A 25,027-nucleotide genomic window follows, 5' to 3' on the forward strand; every position below is an offset into this window, starting at 1 on the left:
CCTTGATATTTATGAAAACATCCCGCTATCGAGGCAAACTTGGTGTCAGAATCTGTAATTTCAGATTCTCACTTGTGGTGGCATGAGAGATTGGGTCATTTCAATTACAAGAGTCTGGTGAAAATGCACTCAAAGGATATGGTGGTTGCACTCCCACCCATTTGCATGCACCTGCTAAACATGTTTTTGAGGGCTGCTTATTGGGCAAAATGCACAGGTTTTCATTTCCAAAGAATGGGGCAATTGGTGCATCCTGAGCGTTGCAACTTGCATCTTGTACTTGGAGGCTGCTTTTCCACATTCGTGGATGACTCCACCAAGTTCGCGTGGATTTATGGCATGAGAACCAAGTCCTAGACATTTTCTTGCCATGGCTGAAAACGAAAGCGGGAATAAACTCTTGAGGGGTGAGTACATGTTCGGTGAGTTTTCTGAATTTTTAGCAGCCCGGGGTATCATTCATCAGTGCACAGTGCCATATACTCCACGGCAGAATGGGCTTGCAGAGAGGAAAAATCGTAGGGAGATGGAGATGGGCAGATGCATGCTGAAGGGCAAGTCTTTGCCGAACAAATTTTGGTTGGATGCCATCATGTGTTTCAACTATGTACTCAATAAAGTCTCCATAAAAAATGATGTTCTCAAAGGCCCTTGCCTTTGGTTTCCTTGACTCATACCATCCTATCCATTCCTCACTCACAACCATGCGTCGCAAATTGGCCTTCACTTTTACCAAGCGTGCCAAGATAATGCCAAGATTGGCAAATTGATAAGAATTCTTCATACCTTCGAAAGGCTTGATCTCTATAGCAATGATGTGATTAATACTTGGCTTTCTACTAAGAGGGCTTCTCCAATGTGCTGTGCTTCCTGAAAATAGCAAGGGCTCAATGCTTTTAGGTAATGAAAGTAACCAAAGCTCGTGCCTTATCAACCATTGTGGCTACCCATGGAAGCTTGCCTATGTCCTCAATAAGGAGATCCAAACTGTGTGCAGCACAAGGTGTCCAAAAAATATGGCTATACTCAGCCCCTATCAGTGCACCCAGCGTTGACAATTACTAGCATTGTTAGTTATGACCTGCACTACATTTTGAGGTCCCACATCCTCAATAGCCCTTTTAATATGACCATAAATATAATCACCCGTATGAGTGTCATTGGCTGCATCTACGGACTTGAGAAACACCGTGCCAACACAACATGACACAAGGATGATAATGAGAGGCCTCCTCTTTGTGTCTGACCACCCAGCAGACATGATAGTGCATCCATATCTGCTCCATGCTGCCTTAATAGGCTGCAACTCCTTCTCTACCTCAAACCTCTGTGCATGCAGGTCTTGAGTGCGTAGTGTTTTTGAAGATAGAGGCTTAAATGACAGTCCTGCAACTCCCACTGCTTGCACAAACTCCAGAAACGCAGGAGTACGAGCAATGTTAAAGGGAAGATCACACTCGTAGAAGAACGTGCGACATGCCATGCAAGCATTTCTTGATAAAGCTGCAGCCCAACCAGCCCGTAAAGATCATGTCCTAAGCAATGCTTTTCCTTTCCCCCTTGCTGCCCTTGATGGGGCTGCATGCACAGTTGTAGATACAACCTGTGTAGGTAATGCAGTCCCTGATGACGACACAGGTGGTGGTCCACATTCAACACTGAATGGAAGACCTGCACTCGGACTCCCAGGAGGAGATCCATGTGCTAACATAGCATGGGGAGCCTCAAGCCTCTGCCTCTTTGATGCACCTAGAATGCCCCCAAACCAAGAACAATATCATCCGGGACATCTCCTACACACCCATTCGCTCCTCTCCTGGAGATGCCAAGCAAATGTGCCCCCCTCACACGAGGTGCACTTCCAAGAAAGGTGCCCCCACAATGCTTGCACTTTCACTTCCTGGTCCTCGAAGCACCATATGACTCCTCGACATCCACCTCTTGCCAAATGGGATCTTTTGAACGGCCCACTATCCCCTTGAGAAGATTTGTGATTCGTGAAACTCAAATTTCTTCAAATAGAGCCTAGAAGGCTCTAGTTGTGACTTGACACCTGTGCATAGCACATTCAATTGTGCCTATTAGAATTGTTTGACAGGCTAAGTGGAGAATCATTTGCAACTATGCAGGCAAGCATGCATCATTGAAAGCATGCAAGTTCAACATACTTGCAGATTGGATTGGATTGCCAAGAGAATCAACGTCGTACGTTCGTCAAATAAGTGGCTATACGGTTGAGTCAAGTTGCTAAATGGCTGAACCATATGATTTTACGGCTGACTATAGGCTGGAGTGTACAGTCGTCAACGGGATTGCTAGCAGCTAGACTGTACGGTGAGTCGAGTTGCTATACGGCTGAACCGATGATTTTATGGGTGACGATAGGTTGGATTGTACGGTCGTCAATGGGATTGCTGGCAACTGGATTGTACGGTCATCACAAGTCTCTCACAACAGTTGCTGGCAGTTGTACAGATGCAGCGTATGGCACGGACGTCAAGGAGATTGTCGTACCATACGGTCGTCAAATCTAGTCGTGACCAGGGCTCTAAGGTCTTTAGACTCGCCACACGTTGGCAAAGCACACGAAGCGTACGGTTCCATACACGGATGGTCACGAATGGCACAAATCGGATGGCGAGGTCATGGAATGAGTAGGTAGAGGTCTACGATGGTTGTTTTTCTAGGTTGAGTCCTTAGTGGGCTTGCAAATTCTTTGAATTTTCGTCCAAGTGGTGATCAATTGTTCAACTATATCGAAATATCTTATGCAGGTGCATAAGCCCCAACAGCTTAAAAGTTTGCATTGTAGGATTTTGCACTTTAGAACAACAAAAGTCTGAATTTGTACGATTGGATATATTCTAGTCTTACAAAGGTATATGTTTTACTAGGTTGAAAACTGAGCTAGCAGAAGATAGGATTTGGACACATCCGATGTGGCTGTCATAACTATGGTGGTTGGTACACTATGGACAGTTTAGGCACTTGGGGCAACAAGATCATATGAGATTGTCTTGTAAGAGAAGACTCTACGTATCACATGGCCTACATGTACCAACATACTAATGGATGGGTTGAGGGTAACCAGGCCTATATTAACGTGGGGAGTCATACTTTCCCATGAGATGCACCTCCTTAGGGTAGGTACCCTCAAAGCAAAAACTCCTTACAATGTCACCTTGATGTAAGAGCTTGTGGTATGGGACACCTGCTCTTTAATGTAGGGCTAAGGAGGCTAAGGAGGGTTTGAATGCTAGGCTGAGAAATCACTCAATGTATGGAGTCTATGTGTGGAGGTGAGTCAGCTAGCTCTATAGATATGTTTCATGGGATGCTCTAGTTGCTTATTGGAGTTGGAATCTGTCTCATGTGTTGATGATCTAGGCTTGTATTAGGGTTATGAGGGCGACCTAGGGCTACTCACATAGTAGAAAGAAAGAGCTGATGCACGTCCCAAGCAGCCTAGAGATGGAAACAACTTTTGGCAAACGTGTAAAGAAGGATTTGTGTATGACAACAAGGATTGTACATGATCTTGTCATTTTCACACAATGCAGCCCAAACACTTCAAAGGCATGTGACTTCCTTCTAAGTTCATTTGCAGCAAATAATTCAGCTTAGCTTTTATTCCTGAAGCAATAGTTCTATAACATGAGTATAGAGGAAGCATCTGCACATCACGGTAAATTAAAACATGTGGTCAATTTCTTGCTAAGGGTGAAGTCGTAGTTAAGATGTAGACATGGTGAAGATTTCTCTCAATGGTCTTCTACTAAGTTCTTAACACTCCATACCCAAGTTGATGGTACAAGGATCCACCCCTGTATTTCTGGAGATTGTGGGCATTCTAATGCGAGAGTGTTTAGGAGAAGGGGCTCATTGTAAACCAGCAAAAGTGATGGACCAAGCTCTCTCAGTGAGGATGAGATTTGTGGGAAAAAAAGGCTATCGTTGAGGGAGATGGTTTTCCAGAAACTTTCCTCAATGGTTTCCTTCAAATTAGGGTTAATAGGATTCCTTGATTCTGAATGTAATGTTAGAAAAAATGCAGCCAGCGGTAGAGAAAATTGGAAGAAGTTCAATTGCAAAGGCTATTGTCAGATTTTGTCACTAAAAAGGTTTCAGAAAGAATTTTTGTCTGACAAAACAATATTGATTACATCAACGTGAATGCTATCTTGAATTTTGAGATTTTTCTCGCATGGCATGTTGCAACGATTTGTGTCAATCCTGATATTTTTAGGACACTGTCACGGGGGCGTGAAATTCTAGGTACTTTAATGTACTACAAGACCGTGACAACTTTGGTTTTAAAAGTCCAAGCGTGGGCTTAATAATGTGTAATTAAACGCGGCATGGTGCCTAGCACATAAGCGTAATTAATCCCTAGGCCCAAAGGCATTCCAAGGAATTAAAAGAGTGGTTGTTGGGAAATGATGACGTGGCATTTTTAATGGGCCCCCTAGAGGGCCATGTACCTTCAGTGGCCCCCCTAGAGTTCCAGGTGGCTCTAGTACCTTCTACATGCTCCTTTGCCATTCTTGGACCTTCCTGGGCCTTCTAAACTTCACATGTGTGGTTTTCTCTCTCATCTTCTCCCTTTGTTGAGATTTTGGACTGGTTTTTCAGCCTCCTTCAGCTGAATTCCGTTTTTCTTCATAACTCCTCACCCGTTTGGATTCCTCGACTTCCGTTTGGCCCGATGGCTTCCCCTCTGCCTCCCCTTCGTAGTGATATGCTTTTCCCTCCGTGCGTTTGGTAGAACGGGCAGAGCTGAGCACTTCTTTTGCTGGTCGAATTTGCAAAAGTGGCTTTTTTTGGACCTTTTTTCTTCTACCGCCTCCTGGGCCTCTCCTCTTGCAAAGCTACAGCTTTCTGTTGAATTTCGAGTGGTTCGACGCGCTGGTTGACTGGTTTTTCTCAGTTTTGGAGGACTTTCCGGCGATGAAACTTCTCCAAAACCTTCTCAATGCATTCCTCTCTGAAGCACGCTTCTTTTGAGCCCAAGAACTCCCACTTCTTCGCGACAGAAGTGTTTCTTTTCGCATTTTTCAGTGGAATTCTTGCTGGTCGGCTCTTGTAAATGCTCTTTCTTCGTGCCTTTGCACTCCTCTTTGGCTGAGAATGCAATTGGGCATTGGCTACTATGTCCTCTTGGCGATTGAGGACTTGGTTCGAGTCTTCAGGGCTTAGTGAGTTGTGATTTTGCTACTGCAATTTCTTTTTGCCATAAGCTATTGGTTGGCCTCGTGTGCCGCCTCTTTCTTGGCTCACAGGTGCCCAGGCAGTGCTATATGAGTCATTCTTTGGTTGGGTACTTTGCTGATTTTATTTTGGAGCTTTGAAAAGCTTTGTGAATGCCATCTGGAAACCACTCAAAGAGAGTGCAGCTGGGGTGCAGTGTGATTGCATCTGGACAGCCAATGGAATTGCACTCGGAAAAGAGAATGCCTTTGGGTTAAGCCTACGGGTTAAGTGCACTTATGTGATGGTGTTATATGCTTGAAAGCCTTGCGAAGGCTTAGTGAATTGGGGCTGCGTGCTCGATTGCAGGGAAGGTCTCCCAGATGCAACTTGTAATCATTTCACTGTGAAATATAAAGAAATACCGAAAGGGGCGCCACGGTGTTTGGGGCCAATCGGGTGCACTTGTCTATGTCTGTTGAGCAGGGGCATTCTAGCCTCCATCCCTTTTTCAGTGGTTTTGTTTGTGAACAAATGGGTAAATGCCAAATGGTGATCATGCAATGGTTAACGGTTGTGATATATGCTTTGTGAGCTGTAAATAAGTGCTGAAGTGATTAAAGGTTTAGTTCCACTGCCCTCTGAGTGATTAGAGGCCGGTTTCAGACACAAGGAATTTGAAGGCTATGGAGATGTCGTGATTCAGCTCTCTTTTTGAGGCATGTATTCCTTAGTACTGCTTCGAGTTTCTTAAAGAGGTAAGATCGGGAAATTCCCTTTTCCAAGAATTCTACAATGGCCAATTACAAAGAACTGACACCTGCAGCTCTGCATCACACAAAGACACTCCAATCCCATGCACTAGGAAGAGAGGGGGTGTAAGGTGATGAGCGTTTCGAGGGGACTGATGGAGCGAAGGTGTGAGGGACATCAAAGAGGGCTGCTCAAAGTGTGACATGCGATAATAAGCTCTAGAGTCAAGAGACTGCAGGGCAGCCTTCAAGCTTCTGAATGACCAAGGTTTGGTGCATGTTTTACCAAGTGTGAACCTTGAATGCAAGGCAAGAAATCTAGGACTTCTTCTCACAAAAGTACCTATTGTGCAACTTTGTGTTGCTCCTTGAGACTCTTTCTCCTTGTCTAATCACGATTTGATATATGTAGTAGTGTAAAGAAGGTCATAGTTCATCTCATATGTCCAGATGGGACAAGTCTTCTTTGAACATCATGAATATCAGCAAGGTTCAAATATTCAAGAGAACTTATGAAGTACCTTCAATTACAGAAAATTTCTTGTGATTTGCAAGCTTTATGTCTCTATTCGTATAGAAGGGGAAGCATGAAAGTAGGTTTGTTTGGAAGGGACTAATAAATTACTATTTTTACAGTTTGTCTTATGAAGGGGCAGCATGAAAGTAGGTTTGTTTGGAAAGGGCTAATAAATTACTATTTTTACAATTGTCTTGTAGTGTACTCTTGTCTCTCTTTCAATTCAACTAATTTTATTTTGTCTCTAATCCTTGTATTCAAATACCCTGTGTCAGATGGAGTGGTCTCAGCCTCAACTACAAGGGGATGTGCCAACTCCCAGAGCAGGGCATGCAGGTGTCACGGTTGGAGAAAGTTGGTATATAATAGGTGGTGGAGATAACAAGAGTGGTAATCACATCTAGACGTATCTTTATCATTCTATGTAGTTTGCAGAAACGTATTAAAGCATTGGGATTGAGAATGTAGATTTTTGCATCAAGTCCATGACTCCATTGTTTCATGATAGCTACTTACTCATTGTATTATTTGGAAGGCACCCAAAACTCTACCAAGTTGAAAATTTGAAAATGCTCTTCAATGGCTTTAGGCAGCTGAAAAATGGATGAAAGGTTTTGAAGAATCCTTTGTTAAAGCTCCCTACATGGAAAATAAAGATTGCAATACGGGTTAATCCCTCAGCGATTGGTGAATGCAGCAATCACTCAACAGCAAAATCCTTGTGCATAAGATGACTCTGAAAAGGTGTTTCAAAAAATACATCTTTGCCAGAAGAGAACCTTAGTGGTTCTTGGTGTCACAAGTCTCCTGTACACTCGTGGAAAAGTGTGAAACTTAAATTGAGGCTCGTGGAGAACAAGGCCAGCTCTGCTTTGAATGACCTCATCTCTTTGTCACTTTATTGTGTATTGCATATGTTTGTCCACAAACGCACAATCATAACTACAGATTTATATAGACTGCTGTGTGTGGACATACATCTATAGCTGTATAGCTAGATACTACATACATGTGTTAAATATATGCAATCTTTATAATCGTATATATGTGGATACACATACAAATGTGCACACATATATTTGTACATGTTACTAAGTTTGTCTATTTAAGTAATAAGCATGGTCATGATACTTTATATAGACAGGCTTAGTGATCTCAGATCTTTTTCAGTTTTATCACAAATTGTAGGTGTTTGTGTGTGCAAACACGCCATCATCTACACGGATTTCTATACACCTTTTTTATATGTGGACATACGTATATATTTGCATATGTAGGGATATGAATGTTATACATGTAGTATGTAGCACACTTTCAAAGTATTGGCGTTGCATATTTCAGGGTGGCATTTAATTGAGTTATTGCCTTTTTCAAGGTGCATGTTTAAATGCATTACTAGCCATAAGACACTTTGTAGGTAGGCACATTTGATATGGCATCAAGATGGGCCATTTCTAAGACTTCCACTCTAGTTTGGAAATCTCTCATCATGATGGAATGCTTTTCAAAACTTTTGAAAGCCATTGCAAGATTGTGCACAACCTTACCATAATCTTGTTGTAGGGTCTTGTGCTTAACTTTCCAAAATTGCAAAAGTGGTTCTACATAAGAAGTTCCACTATGGTTGTTGCAACTTGCTCCACTATGGCTATTCTCAACATCCTTCCTAGCAGCGTAGAGCGCTGCCTCATTGTCTTCTCCATCGTGGCTGCTCTTTGCCCCATCCTTCTTGGCCTTGAATCTCTGTCGCAGCTCCTGCATCATCGTTTTCGGAAAGGATGGCCATTGTGGGGGTGAGAGCCTCATTTGAGGGAATAGCCTTGTTGACAAGGGTCAGGTTCATACCTTATACGTCCTTAGGTTGTCCTGTTGGTATGGAGAATCCATCGTGCGTGGCACAAATTGCGTTGTTTTTGGTGGAGGGTCGGGGTGTTGTCAGAGACTCATCTGTAAGTCGGAGCTGTATCGGATGGCGAAGTAGTAGTCGGATTAGAGGTGCAATCTTTCCTTTTGTGCAAAGCAGATCAAAAGTGGAGTTGGATCAAAATCGGACTATGTGGGCAGAGCAAACTCGGAAAGACTTGTTAGATGTGAGTCAGAGTATGTGAGTCAGAGTCTGGTCATGATTGGATGATTCATGTTGCACATGTCGAGCGATGGAGTCATTCATCCACTAACATCTCTACTAGTATATGTCTCAGAGAAGTTATATAGGCCCAACCATAAAGTGCTGTTGCAGTTCCATATGGCCATGTTCAATCCATGATGCACTTATGTCCCCGGCATCATCATGCAGTGTGTCTAGACTTTGTCCAGAGGGTGTATGATGGCCTTTTGGGTCCAAATTTGTAGACTTAATGAAGTAAGAGATTAAGGAGTCCAAAAGGAGATAATATGTGGTTCTTACAAGAAACTAGCAAAAGAAGCTACAGGATGGGTGAAACTATTCTAAGTGATATCAGCAATGAAAGAAGTATCCATTGGCAACATTACAAGCAACGTAAAGATAAACTTGCGCATGTGGCTGTATCAGAAAAAATTCTTTTTAAAGTATCTTGGGGATGTATCAGCTATGCAGAAAGTTTATGCCTGCCCCTTTGTCATCAAGGAGGCTGGGAGTGGAAGTCTCTGATGGCTTTTGTGAGGGTATATTGTTTTCAGAGATGAGAAAGAAAGAAAGAAAGAAAGTTTATTAAAGCCTTTGGAAGACCGATGGGTCTATGAGACTGTGAAAATTGTGGTACAAACGAGTTGTGAGGGTGGAGCTACTAAACAAGCATCCACACCAATGCAGAATGCAAAAAATGCAAAATGATAGTACTAAGTACAACATAGTCATGTCAATGGTCGACTACATATCAATCTCATCATCATCATCATGACATCAGGGTGGATGAGGCAATGGAGGCATGAAATCGGCGATGGAGTGTTGTCGGTTGCTCATGGGTGTGGCCCTGTGACGTCTCTTGGTCATAGCTCTGTGCCTAACAAGGGCTACAGTAACCTCTGTCGACCGGGCTCCGACTTTGAACAGAGAGGGGATATCCCCAAGTGTAATCTGTGTATCAACCCTTTGTTTGAGCTGTCGAGTCACTGGCTCTGGGTCACGATCATGTCGAGGCCTCGTATCATGGGGATCCGTGTATTTTGGTTGGAAGAACTCCGTGATAGAGCTCTAAGAGGGGTCTGTCAAGGAAGAAGTCTGCTCCTATCTGCATGATCAAAGCAGCCTCTCGCGGTGCCTGACTGTCTCATGAATGAAAACCGCCAAGCATCTCTAGTCTGGATAGGAGAGGAATTGAGACAAAACCCTAGAGCTATCTCTGAAGAGGCAATAGAAACGCCCTCGGATCTCATAGTAAACAAGACACGTGAAGATGAAGTGCTCCTCCATCTCAACCTCCTATATGCCACATAATGTGCATATGCGCCTCTCCCTGGGTAGGCCCTCTGCTCTGTTGCTCTCGATACGATGTCTATGTGAAGAGACCCGAAACTGCCCAATAGAGATCTTGAGTGAGTGGGGTAGGTGGATCTGCGTGTATCCTGGTGGGTCAATGAAACCCTCCTCTGTGATATGCAAGCAGTGATCCTTATAGAAGCTGAGCTTCACTGGAAGCTCGCTCAGTCCCAGCTAGGTCCGGAATGTGTGTAGCTGTAAGAGATCCTCACGGACGACCTGGTTGACCTCGTGTGACAGGAGGGGAGAAAACTGGGCGTCCATGCTGTACTGGAAGGGAGGGAGTCTATCCATGTGGAGCCCCAGTCGCTCAAACCATCTCTCTGTGCGTGCATACCGCATCTTTGTCACCTCTTGTTGATAGTGCCATAGAGGACAGTGCTAGCCATGGTAGTCTGCTGCACCCAGAAGTGTAATCCCTGTACTCCTTGACACGATACAGATACGTGATGACTTGAAATGCCACATCTAGCTCTAATGGGGATGACCCAAACTCAGCCTGAATGATTTAGTGAGGAACGGATGGCTTACTGTGAATCATCTGCGATAGCATGAGAACCTGTAGCCGCTCCATACGAGCCCACTCTATATCCGATAAATCTGGCCCCAAGCAAGGGCTGCCATACATCCCTGCTAGGCGGACCAAGGAGTCAAAAAGCAGCCCCTTGGTCCGTGGATCCTAAAAGTGCGAGTGGAAGCACTGCCTCTCTAGTCTGGCCAATGAAGCGTATCTCCTACCTAGGCGGGTCTACATCGCGGGTCTCGTAAAGAAGATGGGTCCGGAGAAGACAACCCCAAGATACGTGTATTACGAAACTATCTCAACAGGTGACCCATCAAACGTGAATTGCTCTTGGTGCATGACGGCTCGAGATGTATTGAAGATCATAACCTTAATTTTACCAAGGTTGACCTTCAAATCATGAGAGAGAGAAAAAAACTCTAGTGCGTCAAGGTGTCTCTGGAGCCCCTTTGTCGAGGAAGACAAAAGTGCCACGTCATCTGCATACAGCAATATCCGGATCAGCGTGCTAGCAAGAGAGCATCCATCCCCCCCTGGGTCTGCATCATTGTCTCGAGATTGTCAATGTAGAGGCCAAATAGGGTAGGTGATAAAGGACACCCTTGTTTGATCCCAATAGTGCTCATGATCTCGTCAGTCCACCTCGACCCTGCTGAGACTCTCTCGTAAGGTGCCATGAGAGCCCAAATGATCTCCTGGTCATAACCCAAATTCCATGATATACCTGAGCGTGAGATTGTGATCGATGGTTCCATGATCATGTTGAAAACCAATCTATCATGCTGCTAAGTCCTCGACACTTTGCAATTCGATTGACCTCAGAATCAAGCACTGATGCATAAATCTTGGACATGACATGTCCAATCATAATGGTCCTGTAATTTTCCAGGCTCATGGGATCCCCTGCCTTGTGGATGGGTGAAATAGTGTTAATGGTCCAGGTGTGTCGAAAACCCTAACAAAGTGTTTCATTAAAGAGCTTTGTTAAGATCGGGGCTAGGAGGTTAATCCTATATGCAATGAACTCAGTGCATAGCCCCTCATGATCCTTCGCTCGGCCATTATGAAGTTTCATTACAGCATCCTTCACTCCTCCCCTAGTGAAGAGTGTGCAGGATGTGGAGCATGGCATATGTGAGAGGTCGGGAACTGGCTGATTTGGGATATCATATAGCGTGTGTGCATAGTTATACCAGACCTGAGTGTTAGTGAGTGGTGAGGGGGACCGTCCCTCTAGACATCTCTGCCAAAAGTCCTTAGAGTTGGTTTACTAAACAAAATGTTCAGTAGTTCCTCCTCGTTCCAGCGAACGAAAGAGAGAGAGAGAGAGAGAGAGAGAGAGAGAGAGAGAGAGAGAGACTTCTACTTTCCATATGTACATTCGTATCCTTTCTTTATGAGACAGGTATTTCAGAGACAATGGTATTGAACATGTCCACATTAGTCTGGTCAGTCGCCACCTCTGTACAGGGAAGGACATCAATTGCAAGCGAGGTATGTTCCATTCCTGAAAATATTTGCACAATTAGGCATTGATAACTTCTTTGTCTCAGTGTGCATAATTTTTTGTCAGTATTGTAAGAAAAGGTGTATGGTGGTCCTTTTTTCGTCATGTGAGCTTAACATCCTTTACAAATGAATCCTTACTAAGCTCCTAGCTCAGTTGAAAATTGAAATTTGTAATTTTTTATGAAGCTTTATGATTGGGTACAGCCATTGGAGATACGTTTATTGAGCATGTTTTAGCTGCATCAAATTCTCAAACCCTTTCTTGGATGATTTCAAAGGGGCTTAGTGTGGTTGCTGCTACAAGCAATGGGGAGGAGACACTTATTGCTTTTGGGGGTTATAATGGTCGCTACAGTAATGAGGTGTGTGCATTCGCCTAATATGCATCATTTCGGGGAATTAAAGACTGTTTATTTAGAATCTTAATCAATTATGGTCTAAATATGGTGTTGAAATCCATCTTGTTCATAGGTGCATGTGATGAAGACAAATCAGAAAGCTAAATTGCAACCCAGGATTCTTGAATCACCAGCCGCTGCAGCAGCTGCTGCTGCAGTCAAGGCTGCATACAGTGGTCCACAAGTACCTTCAACAAATGGTAGTCATGGATTGGATTTGCAAGATACCTTGCAAGAAAATCGAGTAAAAGAAATTGTAATGGACATCCCAAAATCAGAAAACATGGTATATTACTATCATCACATCAGTTGTATATTAGTTTTTGGGCATCCTAGCTTTGAAATGGAGAAGATAATTAAGTTGATGCCGTTGTGCGGTACAGACTTCATCTGGAGTAATGCTTGGAGTGTCACTAGACGTTTCAAAAGTCAGATGGGCTCTCTGTTGAATTTCATGAGGAACTGAAGTCTAATACTTGGATTTTAATAACCAAGCTTGGACATTTCATTGTGTTATCAGAATTATGCATACGAAGAAATGAGGGAGCAACTAACTATTGCATCACAAGCTAGTAAAGAGCTGGAGTCGACTGTGTCTGTGCTGCAAGCTGAGAACACTAGGCTGAAGCACGATCTTGGAGCTGTCCAATCCTCAAATTCAGAGCTTTCAAAGGTTTATTAAATAATTTTTGTTTCCTACAATCATCTCATGATTTTCCCAACTGCTAATCATGAATGATCTGTGCCAAGGCCATGACTAAGATTTATTCTTGCAGGAGTTGCATTCTGTGCGTGGACAGCTTGCTGAAGAGCAGTCTAGGTGCTTCCGATTGGAGGTATTATCTTTTTATTGTACCAGAAGAACCCTTGGCTAGTGACAATGAATAAGTCCAGGGGAATTCAAACTTCAAAGCGTCTTTAATATCATCTAGCTGGGCTTTCAACTATGATGTAGCTGACTGCTTTCTTTTAATCTAGCATGGTTAATGAATCCATGTAAATCTATATGAGCGTGTCATATGTCTGTAATCATGAGACATAAGATATAGCCCGTTGTCCATGTCATAAGCCTTTTATGATAAAGTTAAACCTGTGCATCATTTTAGTAGGGTTTGGAATTGCTCACATTTGCGTCCTACTCCTGGAGGGTTTTCTTTTCTTTGGTCTTGATAAAAGATTTTTTTTTCAACCCATGACTGTCGTTCAAACCCCTGCAGGTTGATTTGGCAGAGCTAAGGCAAAAGCTGCACTCCATGGAGGCGCTGCAAAAGGAGTTGCAGTTGTTACGCCGTCAAAAGGATGCATCTGATCAAGAAGCTGCTGCTGCAGTGCAAAAGCAGACGTCCACGGGCGTATGGGGTTGGCTAGCAGGCACTCCTCCCAATGGAAAATCTGTGGAGAGCTAAGTTTGACTTTCATGTTATGGATACTTTATGACGTCCCCCTTCACGTCTTCAGAAGTTTGCAATTTTATACCTTATATAGGTAATGGCAGTTTGCGAGTCTCTTTTGGTGAGGTTATTGAGGATCCCTGCTTAGAGCTGTCATGGTATTAAGTTCTCAGCTTTAGATGTACAGTTAAGCTTACAGCTAAGGATAGGGCAGTGCCGATCTCTCTATGGCAATTTGTAATTGATGGCATCTGTATGAGGACATGCATGCAAAATGTGTTTGCAGGCCTCTTGCCTCATTGGTGATTGATGATGGGGGACAGCAGAGATGTGTAGACGCCAGAGGTTTCTTTATGCTCTTCAGGAGTATTTCACTACAGCAACCACACTTAAACGTGGTGCATTCTTGTGTTCTCACGGTGTTTCATCTTACCATGCACATCATGGGTACCTCTTGCACTGAGTGACAGCTTTTATGATGCCTGCATGGCTATGATTACATATTTTGGGTGCAGCAAAAACTCTCATCAGCAGCCAATGGTTTCTGCTATTCCTTGTCCTTTGTGGATTATTCGTCCAATTACATTCCCTTACTTATTTTTCTGGAGGTTTTGTTGCCGAGCATCTCCAATCAAATAATATCATCTACAATTCTTGTAGTTGAGTAAGTGTATAAGGAGAGCATTCGGTGAGCTACCTTACATTGTGGGCAACTTTGATAGAAGATTGGCATGACGACTCGGGTGTAAATGTTTAGTACGTAAGTTAATGGATGTGATCTCTTTTGACTCTTGAGGGAAGTAGAATGGCATGGCATGGAAACCATCCAAAGCGTATTGGAAAAAATGAGTTGAAGCTCTGTGAGTGTGCAGTCGCGAAGGGAAGAGAGCATGCATTTTGTTTGTCTCATTTGAGTCTGTGTACATTTAAATCTTGTTTCAACTATAACTGATGGGTCATTCAAGTTGGTTGATTTACATTATGGTATGATAATGTAGACTTATTCGTTCTTATTATTTTGTATGTTGGCATCCAAAAATAGCAGTATCATCAGCTAGCTCACTATCCAAGAGCTTCTCATCTTTGTTTAAAAGGAAGTCTTATCCCAATAATGTCCAACTAGAAAATGCTTTTGTCATACAGAAGGCTAGTCTGAGAATCGTGAATAAGATAAGGAAGAATGGGGTTGGAAATGGAGAGGGATTACTTTGGTCAAAATCTTTTAAAATGTTTACAACAAAGTGATAGATTTCCATTGGAAAATGATTACAAGTGAATTGGGTATCGTACCAGAGTCCCAGCTCCCTGTAGGGTTGAGGTAATATGATCCTCAATCATATCCTAGAAAGCAATACGAAAGGAAGGTGTCAGTTCATTTGAGCCTAGGTATCTGTCCTTGTGGAGAGCAATTGCAATCTTGAATTTCGGGTTGGTGAAAGAGACATCAAGTAAATCTGTCCTATGGGGTTTCATCAATATTGGCATACTCTATTAAACCATATGTTTGGCATCATCTTTGAGAAGTGAATCAAGATATGCTAAAAGGAGGTGTAAAAATTTGTAGCAATTGGCATGCCAACATTAGAATCTGTCTACAAAATCTCGTAATAACTTGAGATACACTCTCTCTACCATGTCTCGGGCCGAGAGTAGACAAAATGTATCGATTCTTCCTTTCTCAAGGATCTAGAAGGATTTTTGTGCGGAATACTTCCCACAAGTAGAGAGAGGCATAGTTTTCTCTCTAATCTAGTAAGATTTGCATATGAGTGCTTGGAAAATTTTGGAAAGAAAAGGTAAGGTCCTTATGAAAGTGTAGAATAAGAAGTTGATGGATCTTCTAGCATAGACATTTGCATTATGAAGTATTGCTTGAATGAATAGCCTTGCTAGGCCTTTACATTAGTTTCTTCAATGTATGTAGGTGCCAAATTGTCTCAAAGGAAGCCAATTTGAAGAAAGACATTGCACTTATTTGGGAAGTCAATCTATTGCAATTTAGGAGGTGGATGATGATGAGTTGCCATACGCCAACAACAAGAAAAGACTATTGAAAGAGAAGTGCTTGATTATAAAGCCATGGGTTTTTGAACAAGTCACTTGCGAAGGAAGTGTCGAAAAGGCTCAAGAATATGGCAAGGAGTAGAGGAAAAGAGAACCACTTTGATTTTTTATAGGATGCTTACTAGGCCTTCGCATAGTAAAGTAGTATTGAAGGCTAATCAAAGTGTCTCGATGGTGTCTTGGAACCCTTGATGAAATGCATATTGAACCTCTTCTATCAAGTGCCTCATCATCAAGATAGAATCTATCTATCCATGCATGGATGGCCATATGCGACCTTCTGTTTGACTAAGAAAACTAAAGCGAGTCTAGCAACCATCCAAGCATGGACAGATGATGCATGGATAGATAGATTCTATCTTGATGATTAGGCACTTGACAGAAGAGGTTCAGTATGCATTTCATCAAGGGTTACCACTTCGGATCACTTTCCGTTGGTTATTACGATTACTGAGTCTCATAAGAGGCATCGCTCTACTAATATTAGGATTCCAAATGCATTGTATGTGGAGGACCTCAGAGAAGACGTTTTGTAGATATGGGTTTCTCATTTGTAGGGTGGAGTGTCTTTTCCTTCACATATTGCTACAATAGCCTTGTTTGGTGTTAGTGATTTTACCATACTATTTCTGACACTAAGAGACATGAGATTCTTAGGCAATAGAGGTCTAGCAGCCCTATAGAGAAAAAAGAAAAAAAGGCCTACAAATGCTTGGATTCAAGCATGAGCAGGGTAGTGAAGTCCTCAGGGGAGAGAGCCCCAGGAGATGCTTTGTCAATAGGGAAGCCAACACCAGTATCCTCAAAAGTAAAGGGAACAAAATCCTGCTCACCATAGTTCGCCAAGGTAGGGTGTTAACCCTGTGGCAACAAAGGCCAGAAGTGTAGTCTAGGACAAAAATGATGAGAGCATTGTGTGTGTAGAGTAGCAGCAACACTCTGCTTGTAATATCTTGAGTCTGAAAGATGGTATGATGAATCTTAAAGGATGAGGATAGCCAAAATCCTCTCTAGAAAAGATCCAATCATACTTGTAAAATCAAGATCTAGAGAGAGAAAGACTAAAAGCCTACACTTTTTGAGGTCCCCCCACTTTGTGTAGAGACTCAAAAGGTCCCCCCACTTTGTGTAAAGAACCAAAAGGTCCCCCACAAAAGTGGAAGGACTCTTGTCCAAAAGGTATTCTACAAAAGAGGTCCCACCACGGACGTACCTACGGATTATATAGAGACCAACATCCAACATGCATAAATATCTATCAATGGAATGAAGCTCCCACTCTTTACGGTTCAGTGTTCAAGCTCACTCTTGTGTTCATGTGATTGATCTCCATTGCATCCATGCTCTCTTACACTATCGTGTTCTAGCATGCCTTTTCTCTTGCACTCCTTACCCTTGTACTCTCTCCTTCTCCCTCCTTCCTCTTCCTCCACCCTCCTCCTCCTCTCTCCTCTCTCTTCCTCCTCCTCCCTCCTTCCTCCCTCCTCCACCTTCCTCCTCCCTCCTTCCTACCTTCCTCCTCTCTCCTTCCTCCCTCCTCGACCTTCCTCCTCCCTCCTTCCTACCTTCCTCCTCCCTCTTCCTCCTCCCTCCTCCTCCTCCTCCTCCTCCTTCTCCTTCCTCCCTTCTCCTCCTCCTACTCCCTCCTCCTCCACTCTTCTCCCTCTCCCTCCCCCTTCCTTGTCCCTCCTCCTCAACCCTTACCCCTCGAATCCGCGAAGGAGACTAGCTCTCCACTCCTCAACCTTGGACTCCTCCTAAACCCTGCAACCCCCTCTGAACCTTAGAACTCCTAATTAGCTCTCTCAACCCTATCTCCCTTTCAAAACCTGAAATCCCCTTCTAATCCCTTAAACTCCCGTGGAGGCCGAGAGCCTTCATCAATCGTTATGATCAAGCCCTCTTTCTCATCCATGCGCGCATGAGATTTGCTTTCCATGCTTTAGCCTACACCTCTCATCGGAATACGACCCGAGGACCTATGCTACATTTGTAAACACCTATGCTACAACGAGCGACGACACAACTATAGGTGACCAATACCCTCGGAACGTGCACTTGGTAACAGTGACAACATTTTGGCATTGCTGTCGGGGAGATTAGTACCTGAAGTGAAAGTGGAGCATGTGTTTGCATGTGTGAAAAAGAACCCCCTTCGAAAAACCATTCAAGACACATCCCTCAAGGCAAAGGAGTGAAAAAATGCTTCCAAGTGGTGTAAAATAATGTTGCCATACATAATCACATTAATACACTAAATACCCAAAATTAACCCTTTATCCCCCCACAACCTATAAAAGCAGCACCAACCCCCCTCACTTCTTTCCCCACACCTCTTTCCACTCACTTCTTTCCCCACCCTTTTCCAAGCCACTTCCATCTCCAAATTTTGGTAAGCCTCCATATTTTCCATCTATCTCTATTTTTCGTCCTCCAACTTCCGTCCACCATTTCCACCACCACTTTTTCCGTCAACCCCCCCTCCATCACTACTTTTTCCGTCAACACCCCCTTCCATTACCACTTTTCCCATCAGCTCTGAGGCTTTGTTGATGAACTTCTTTTGCACCTCCTTTAGCTTGGTTCCTAGTGATTGTCTGCTACTAGATTACCTTGAGACTTTAATACTTCTACTCTCACCTTCAAACCTATGTTTTCTTTGCTTGATTTGTCTGACTTTCCTATTGTTCCCTCCACTTGGTCTTTTCTCCTCCAGCTAACTTGTTTGGATTTTGGAAATCTTTCTTATAGTAAATTTTCCATCAAACAAATCGATTGGATTCACTATGATTATTTTTGGTACATGTATCTCTCCCATTTCATTGGCCGCACTAGCATTTAGAGATGCACAACCATGCAACGAGGCCTTTGCTTGCTCAGCTTCATCCTGGTGGTTTGTATTCTCATGTTGATTACTAGCAATTGGACCCAATTTATGCCTTCGTTTTTGGAGTCCTTAATTGCCTTCCCCACTAGGTCTCTAGAAATTACATGTGTCCAATGACCTAAGCTAGATCCTCTATGACAAAAATCTAAAGTAATCATTTTCCTTTATTGGTACCACCTTGCTAGTTATATAGCCTTGTCCTAGAAGCCATGCTTTGTTAAGGCTATAGGACAAGGCTATACTTTGTCAAGAAACAAGGCTATATAACAAAATTTATAAGTTTTGTTTTTTGCTAGTACCACCTTTCTGGTCACGATGGGTGTTCGATTTGTCGTGGGCCTTACTTGATTAGCATACATCAGGATGAGTCCTCCGACACCTCCCCCCCCCCCCCCCCCTCTCCACCTCCCCCCCCCCCTCCCCCCTCTCCACCTCCAACCCCCCTTGCCCCCCGCCTCTCCACTCTCGTCCCTCCCCTCTCCACATCCACCCCCTCTCCACATCCCCCTCCTCTCCACATCCCCCCCCTCTCCACATCCACCCCCTTCCACTTCCCCCCCCCCCTCCACCTCCACCCCCCTCCACACACCTCCACCACCACCTCCCACCCCTCCCCCCTCCACCTCCACCACCTCCTCCCCTTGCCCCCACCCCCCCCCCCCCCCCAACACCCAACCCACCTCCTCCCCCCCCCCCTCTCCAACCCCCCCTCCCCTCCCCCTCTCCACCACCACTTGCGACGGTGGTGGCTTGACGGAATTTTTTTCTATGGAAATTTTAGCCGGAATTTTTCTCGAAATTTTTTTATCTTTATTTTAAAAAAGGACTTTTTAAAAAGAGAGGAAAAAAGGACCTAAACTAATTGTAGTTAGATTAACCCTCTATGTTAGGTTAGCTTAGTTAAGTAAGGTTAGACTAATTGGGGTTAGGTTAGGTTAGGTGAGCCTTAGGTTAGATAAGCCTTAACTGTAGTTAGCTCAACTAACTACCACCAGTTAGGTCCAATTAGTTAAGTTAGATAAACTAAACCAATTAGAGTAACTAAACTAGTATCAGTTAGTTGGCTCTTCAAACTAAAGGCCATTCACACCACCCTTAAGGTCAAAGATCCCCCCTAAGGCCTAATTTTTCCCCTAATTCAACACAACTTTTCAAGACCGTAACTCATCCATTTGGGATCCAAAATGAACCCCGATTGAACCAGCGTTTCACACACAGAAACAACACACTATGGGACATTTTTCTAGCCCATTGGACACCATTTCGGCATCCCTAGCACTCGCTAATTTGTGCCCCCGTGTGGGCTCCCTTTTTGCACTAATTCGCTCATAAGTTTCCACGGTGACCTCAAACAGAAAGGCTGCAAGATGATCCCGCATTACAAGTAGGCAATATAGCAATGCGCAGGAAAGAAAAGGTAACAACATACTTAGGAAGAATGAAAAGATTAATAGCAAAGTGTGTCCCCCCTCCCGACGACAAGAACCTCATAGCATGGTTTATCTTTGGACTGAAAAAATCCATTCACAAGGACATGAAAAAAGTCAGCAACTATGCACATTTCAACGACACTCCTGAAGCTACAATTGACATTGAGGATGACATGACTGATTCTGAGAGCGCGACATTGATGGCTATAAATCAAAGTCATCGCAACAAGAAATATTCAAAGAAGGGAAGCACTTCCAACAAAGATCACACCACCAAGTGGAAGTCATGGCCCTAAGAGTAAAAGATGAAATGATGCAGGCCATCGAGCAAAAGTTGCACATCTCTCAGCCACCACAATACCCACGGAGAGAAAATGTTTGGTACCCACATTGTATGGCCAACCATGCAACCAATGAGTGCCCAATCTAGAGGAATAGACAACACCCACAAGAAGTGGCTCAGCCCCCACGGTTATGGTGTCCCATTTGCAATGTTGCAGGGCATGATGTAAATACATGTTTCTATAATATGAGGGTAGCACAACCCCGACCCAACAATACCAACAGTCGCCAATCCCAGTGTACAGGTCCCACTGGCCACCTTCGGCCCTCAATTTTTGATCGTGTCTCCGACAGACAGTTGAATGGGTTACTTATGAATGCGAGGTTGGACGAGCCAATAACTCAAACACACTCGGTCAGGTTATTGAGCAATTGATCATATCACATTGTTATCTCCAGCATGACCTAATGCATAAGTGTCACATCTCAACCCACTAACAATGAGGACACAAGTGCCTCAATTAATAAGGAATCCCAATCCTCCGCAATATCCTCGGGCTCCCAATCTTGCTCCAGTAGTTCTGGTGCAACAATTCCGACCTGAAGAGCTGGGAACCTCACTATGAGTATGAAACAAAATACCCTATGTACTACATGTATGGCGGAGGAAACCATTGCATAGCAGAATGCCCACACAAGGGTAACCCCGTTACATTCCAACCTGTGTGCAGGGAATGCGAAGTTGGGCATGCCTGCATGGACTGCCCACTAAGAACAAAGCCTCAACCAACCATGGAAGTGAAGCCTGATGTACCCCTAGGGATGATAAGTGTGGAAAATCATAGTATGGCAACACAAAGTGTGGCATCATAGCCAGTCTTGATCATAACAAGACAATGAAAGAAGCGGCACGACAAAAACTCCTTTTCGCTCAAAAAGCAAAGAGGCCTCTGACAAAACAAGCCATGCCAATCCCACAACTTAGTGAGACCATGCCTAGCACATCCACGGAAAGGGCCACCCAAGAAGCCAAGGAATCGTTAATTAATAGAAACTCCAAGGTCAAATGGACAAGCCAGGAAACACTCATCAGAGCCTTGGACAAACATGCATCAATTATGCTAGGCAGTTATGACAAAACACTCAAGAGGAAAGTGCAAGCCTTAGCAATAATCCTAGAGGGGTCCCTCACCATTGATGACCATTTTCCCAACCTCAGCTTCAATCCAAATTATTACGGCATTGTATTGTTGATATTTCTTACTATGGAAATTATTTTATTTTAGTTGTGTGACTATGGCAAAGTATTCCATAGGAGCGCACCGGACACGGTGGGGGTCCTAGTGGATGTTTCGTGGGGTTTAGTTGGGGACGCCTAACTACCTGTGTTTTGCCAGGCTAAATGGTTAGTATTGTGGGTGATTCCATGATAATACTAATGTTGCTAGTGTTACTAGTGTTATTGCAATTGGTCGCAAGGCGTGTATTTTGATGTTTATAAATCAAGGATACAATTGTGTTGGGATTGGTTGATGTGATGATTCAGCAATTAATTGTAACAACTAACACAATCGATAGCTCGAGTACAGATAATGTTGGATAACAAGGAACGGAAATGATGAAGGTGATTTGGATTGATCGAAGTATCTAATGGCTATCAAAGGCCATGGGACATATTGTAAAGTAAGGAATTTTAAGCCGTGGGCTAATTTATTTTATTAATTGTGGATGAGGACATATTAAGCCTTGTGATATTTTAAGCTCGTGGAACTATGTTGAGCAATTCCTCTAATTATGGACAAGGGATGCTTTTGGATGTACTATTATTGGCTCTTTGCTTTTTGGAATTACAATTATAAATACTCTAGCTGGGAAGCAAGAGCCACCATCTTGGGGGGCAGATTGGACCCCATGCAGTGTCGCTCTCTCTTCCTCTTCTCTCCCCCACTTATTTCCTTGTTCTTTATTTTTATGGTTTTGATAAATCTTGAATTTGTGAGCATGTCTGATTTTTAATTTTCGTAACACAAATCAACAGATAGATGCTCAAACAACAAGTCGCCTCTTTCAAAGAGCCATATCTCTTCAAGGGCATTATGTGTGTTTGTTCAAAGAAATGGTTAACACTAGCTTCTTAAAAACATAGCAAGCAATCTACGGTGTTCATGGATTACAAGGAAAAGATCGACAACAAGCTCACTCCATCTATCATCGACGGCATCTTTACCATACTCATTGGGTAAAGACAACTGTGCACAACATCGTCTATAGACTCAACCATAACTTGAGGGCAAGTAATCGATCAAATCGGTTAGGGGAGTTGTTAACCCTGTGGCAACAAGGGCCAAAAGTGCAGTGTAGGACAACAACGATGAGAGCATTGTGTGTGTAGAGTAGCGGCAAAGCTCCTCTTGTAATATCTTGAGCCTAAAAGATGGTATGATGAAGCTTAAAGGATGAGGATAGCCAAAATCCTCTCTAGAAAAGATCCAGTCATACTTGCAAAATCAAGATCTAGAGAGAGAAATACTAAATCTAGAGAGATAAATACTAAAAGTCTACACTTTTTGAGGTCCCCCCACTTTGTGTAGAGATCCAAAAGATCCCCCCACTTTGTGTAGAGACTCAAAGGTCCCCCCACTTTGTGTAGATACCCAAAGGGTCTCCTACAAAAGAGGTCCCACCACGGAGGTGCCTACGGATTGTGTAGAGACCAACATGTATAAATATCTCTCAATGGAATGAAGCTCCCACTCTTTGGGGTTTCATGTTCAAGCTCATTATTGTGTTCATGTGATTGATCTCCATTGCATCCATGCTCTCTTACACTATCGTGTTCTAGCATTACCTTTTCCTTGCACTCCCTACCCTTGTACTCCCTCCTCCTCCTCCTCCCTCCTCCTCCCTCCTCCCTCTTCCTCCACCCTCCTCCTCCTCCCTCCTCTCTCTTCCTCCTCCTCCCTCCTTCCTCCCTCCTCCACCTTCCTCCTCCCTCCTTCCTACCTTCCTCCTCTCTCCTTCCTGCCTGCTCCAACTTCCTCCTCCCTCCTTCCTCCCCTCCTCCTCCTCCTCCTCCTCCTCCACTCTCCTCCCTCTCCCTCCTCCTTCCTTGTCCCTCTCCTCAACCCTTACCCCTTGAATCTGTGAAGGAGACTAGCTATCCACTCCTCAACCTTCGACTCCTCCCAAACCCTACAACCCCCTTTGAACCCTGGAACTCCTAGTTAGCTCTCTCAACCCTGTCCCCCTTTCAAACCCTGAAATCCCCTTCTAAACCCTTGAGCTCCCATGGAGGCGAGAGCCTCCATCAATCATTATGATCAAGCCCTCTTTCTCACCCATGCGCGCATGAGATCTGCTTTCCACGCTTTAGCCTACACCTCTCATCAAAATATGACCCGAGGACCTATTTTAGATTTGTGAACACCTATGCTACAATGAGCGATGACACAGTTGTAGGTGACCAACACTCTTGAGCCTGCACTTGGGAGAATAAGGGACAACACCAGGAAAGAGTTCCTATGAAACATGCTTGGTATTGGAGTGTGTAAAATCCTTGTTCTTGGAGAAGGTGATGAGGCAAAAGCCACCCTCTTCCCTCAATCAATGGAGTGAGTATGGAAACTAGAGGAAGAAGGGGGCTACTCTGATGAGGGTGAGGACCTTGAAGAAGATCTATAGGATAAGCATCACTTGTCTCGTAGATGTGCGTCCTTCAAAATTGGCTAAAATTAATATGAAATGCAACAATAAGACAAAAGGCCAAATCTGCATTTTTGTGGATCACACTTCTACTAAGGGCAAAGAAAAGATGCCTACAGCTAGTCATGTTAATTTTACTCTGGCCAAAAGTACTGAAAAAAATTATGCATCTTCATGGCAACTCCCTAAATACTAGCTCCAACCAAACCATGAGTGGTACCTACTTGTAACTAGTCTACCTTTGTGCCTTTGACTAGACGATGCAATCGCTCAGTAGAAGTTAGAGGTGTGGGGAAGACCCGGGTCTGTAGTGGTTAAAACAAGTACAATATCTGCTGACAATATCTATGACATGGGCAATGTTTTAGTGGGTACTAACTTGCTCACCCCTATTCATGGCAATGTGAGGAGCCATGCACCAATGTAAATCAAATCGTAACTTAACCACACTACATCATTGTACATATGCATATACCATTGAAATGCATCCCACTATAATATGTAGGGCCTCTGTGATCCAAATAAATGGAGGCTCTTTTGGGATTGTGTGAATTGCATGTCAATTGTGTGCAAGAACATCATCAACACCTCCTTCCTAGAAGACTCTGGAAGACATGGTGTCTTTTCTGGATATCAAATATTTTATGAATGCAGACATAATTTTTAAGACACTTTCATCATGGTCAAATATGAGGTCGAGCTATGTATTGCATATAATGACCCACATGGATGATGTATGTCTTGGTTCTTGGACACTTTTCCTATTGATGAAATTCATCTTATTCAATTATTTTGATGCATTGCATTCTCTCGTTCATGGGGAAAAGATCAGGCATATGGAAGCACCCTACTCATTTGGAGGGGGGACTGAAGGCACTTTATCCGATCTCATTAATGAACTATAGTGATTTAATGTAACTAAGGA

General features: G+C 43.6%; 1 protein-coding gene across 2 annotated transcripts in view; it reads left to right on the forward strand.

Moving 5' to 3' along the window:
• The window catches only part of LOC147904549 (acyl-CoA-binding domain-containing protein 6-like), a 71,545-nt gene extending 56,912 nt beyond the window's left edge, over window positions 1-14,633 (forward strand). The window contains exons 12-19 of one of the 2 annotated variants that reach the window (XR_015542338.1): window positions 6,732-6,846; window positions 11,845-11,933; window positions 12,227-12,310; window positions 12,420-12,632; window positions 12,867-13,019; window positions 13,123-13,182; window positions 13,564-13,831; window positions 14,024-14,633. Coding sequence is in view for 1 of the 2 variants with exons in the window: in XM_087387218.1 (XP_087243344.1) it covers window positions 6,732-6,846; window positions 11,845-11,933; window positions 12,227-12,310; window positions 12,420-12,632; window positions 12,867-13,019; window positions 13,123-13,182; window positions 13,564-13,752 (903 nt within the window). In the remaining variant the exon portion in view is untranslated. Of the gene's footprint in view, window positions 1-6,731; window positions 6,847-11,844; window positions 11,934-12,226; window positions 12,311-12,419; window positions 12,633-12,866; window positions 13,020-13,122; window positions 13,183-13,563 lie in introns of both variants that reach the window. The other variant, XM_087387218.1, reaches the window with a different exon arrangement.
• Window positions 14,634-25,027: the final 10,394 nt, after the last annotated feature.

The sequence above is a fragment of the Dipteris shenzhenensis genome, chromosome 2 (assembly GCF_047967505.1).
Source record: "Dipteris shenzhenensis isolate YYH24624 ecotype China chromosome 2, Dip_SZ_1.0, whole genome shotgun sequence".
Taxonomy (NCBI): domain Eukaryota; kingdom Viridiplantae; phylum Streptophyta; class Polypodiopsida; order Gleicheniales; family Dipteridaceae; genus Dipteris; species Dipteris shenzhenensis.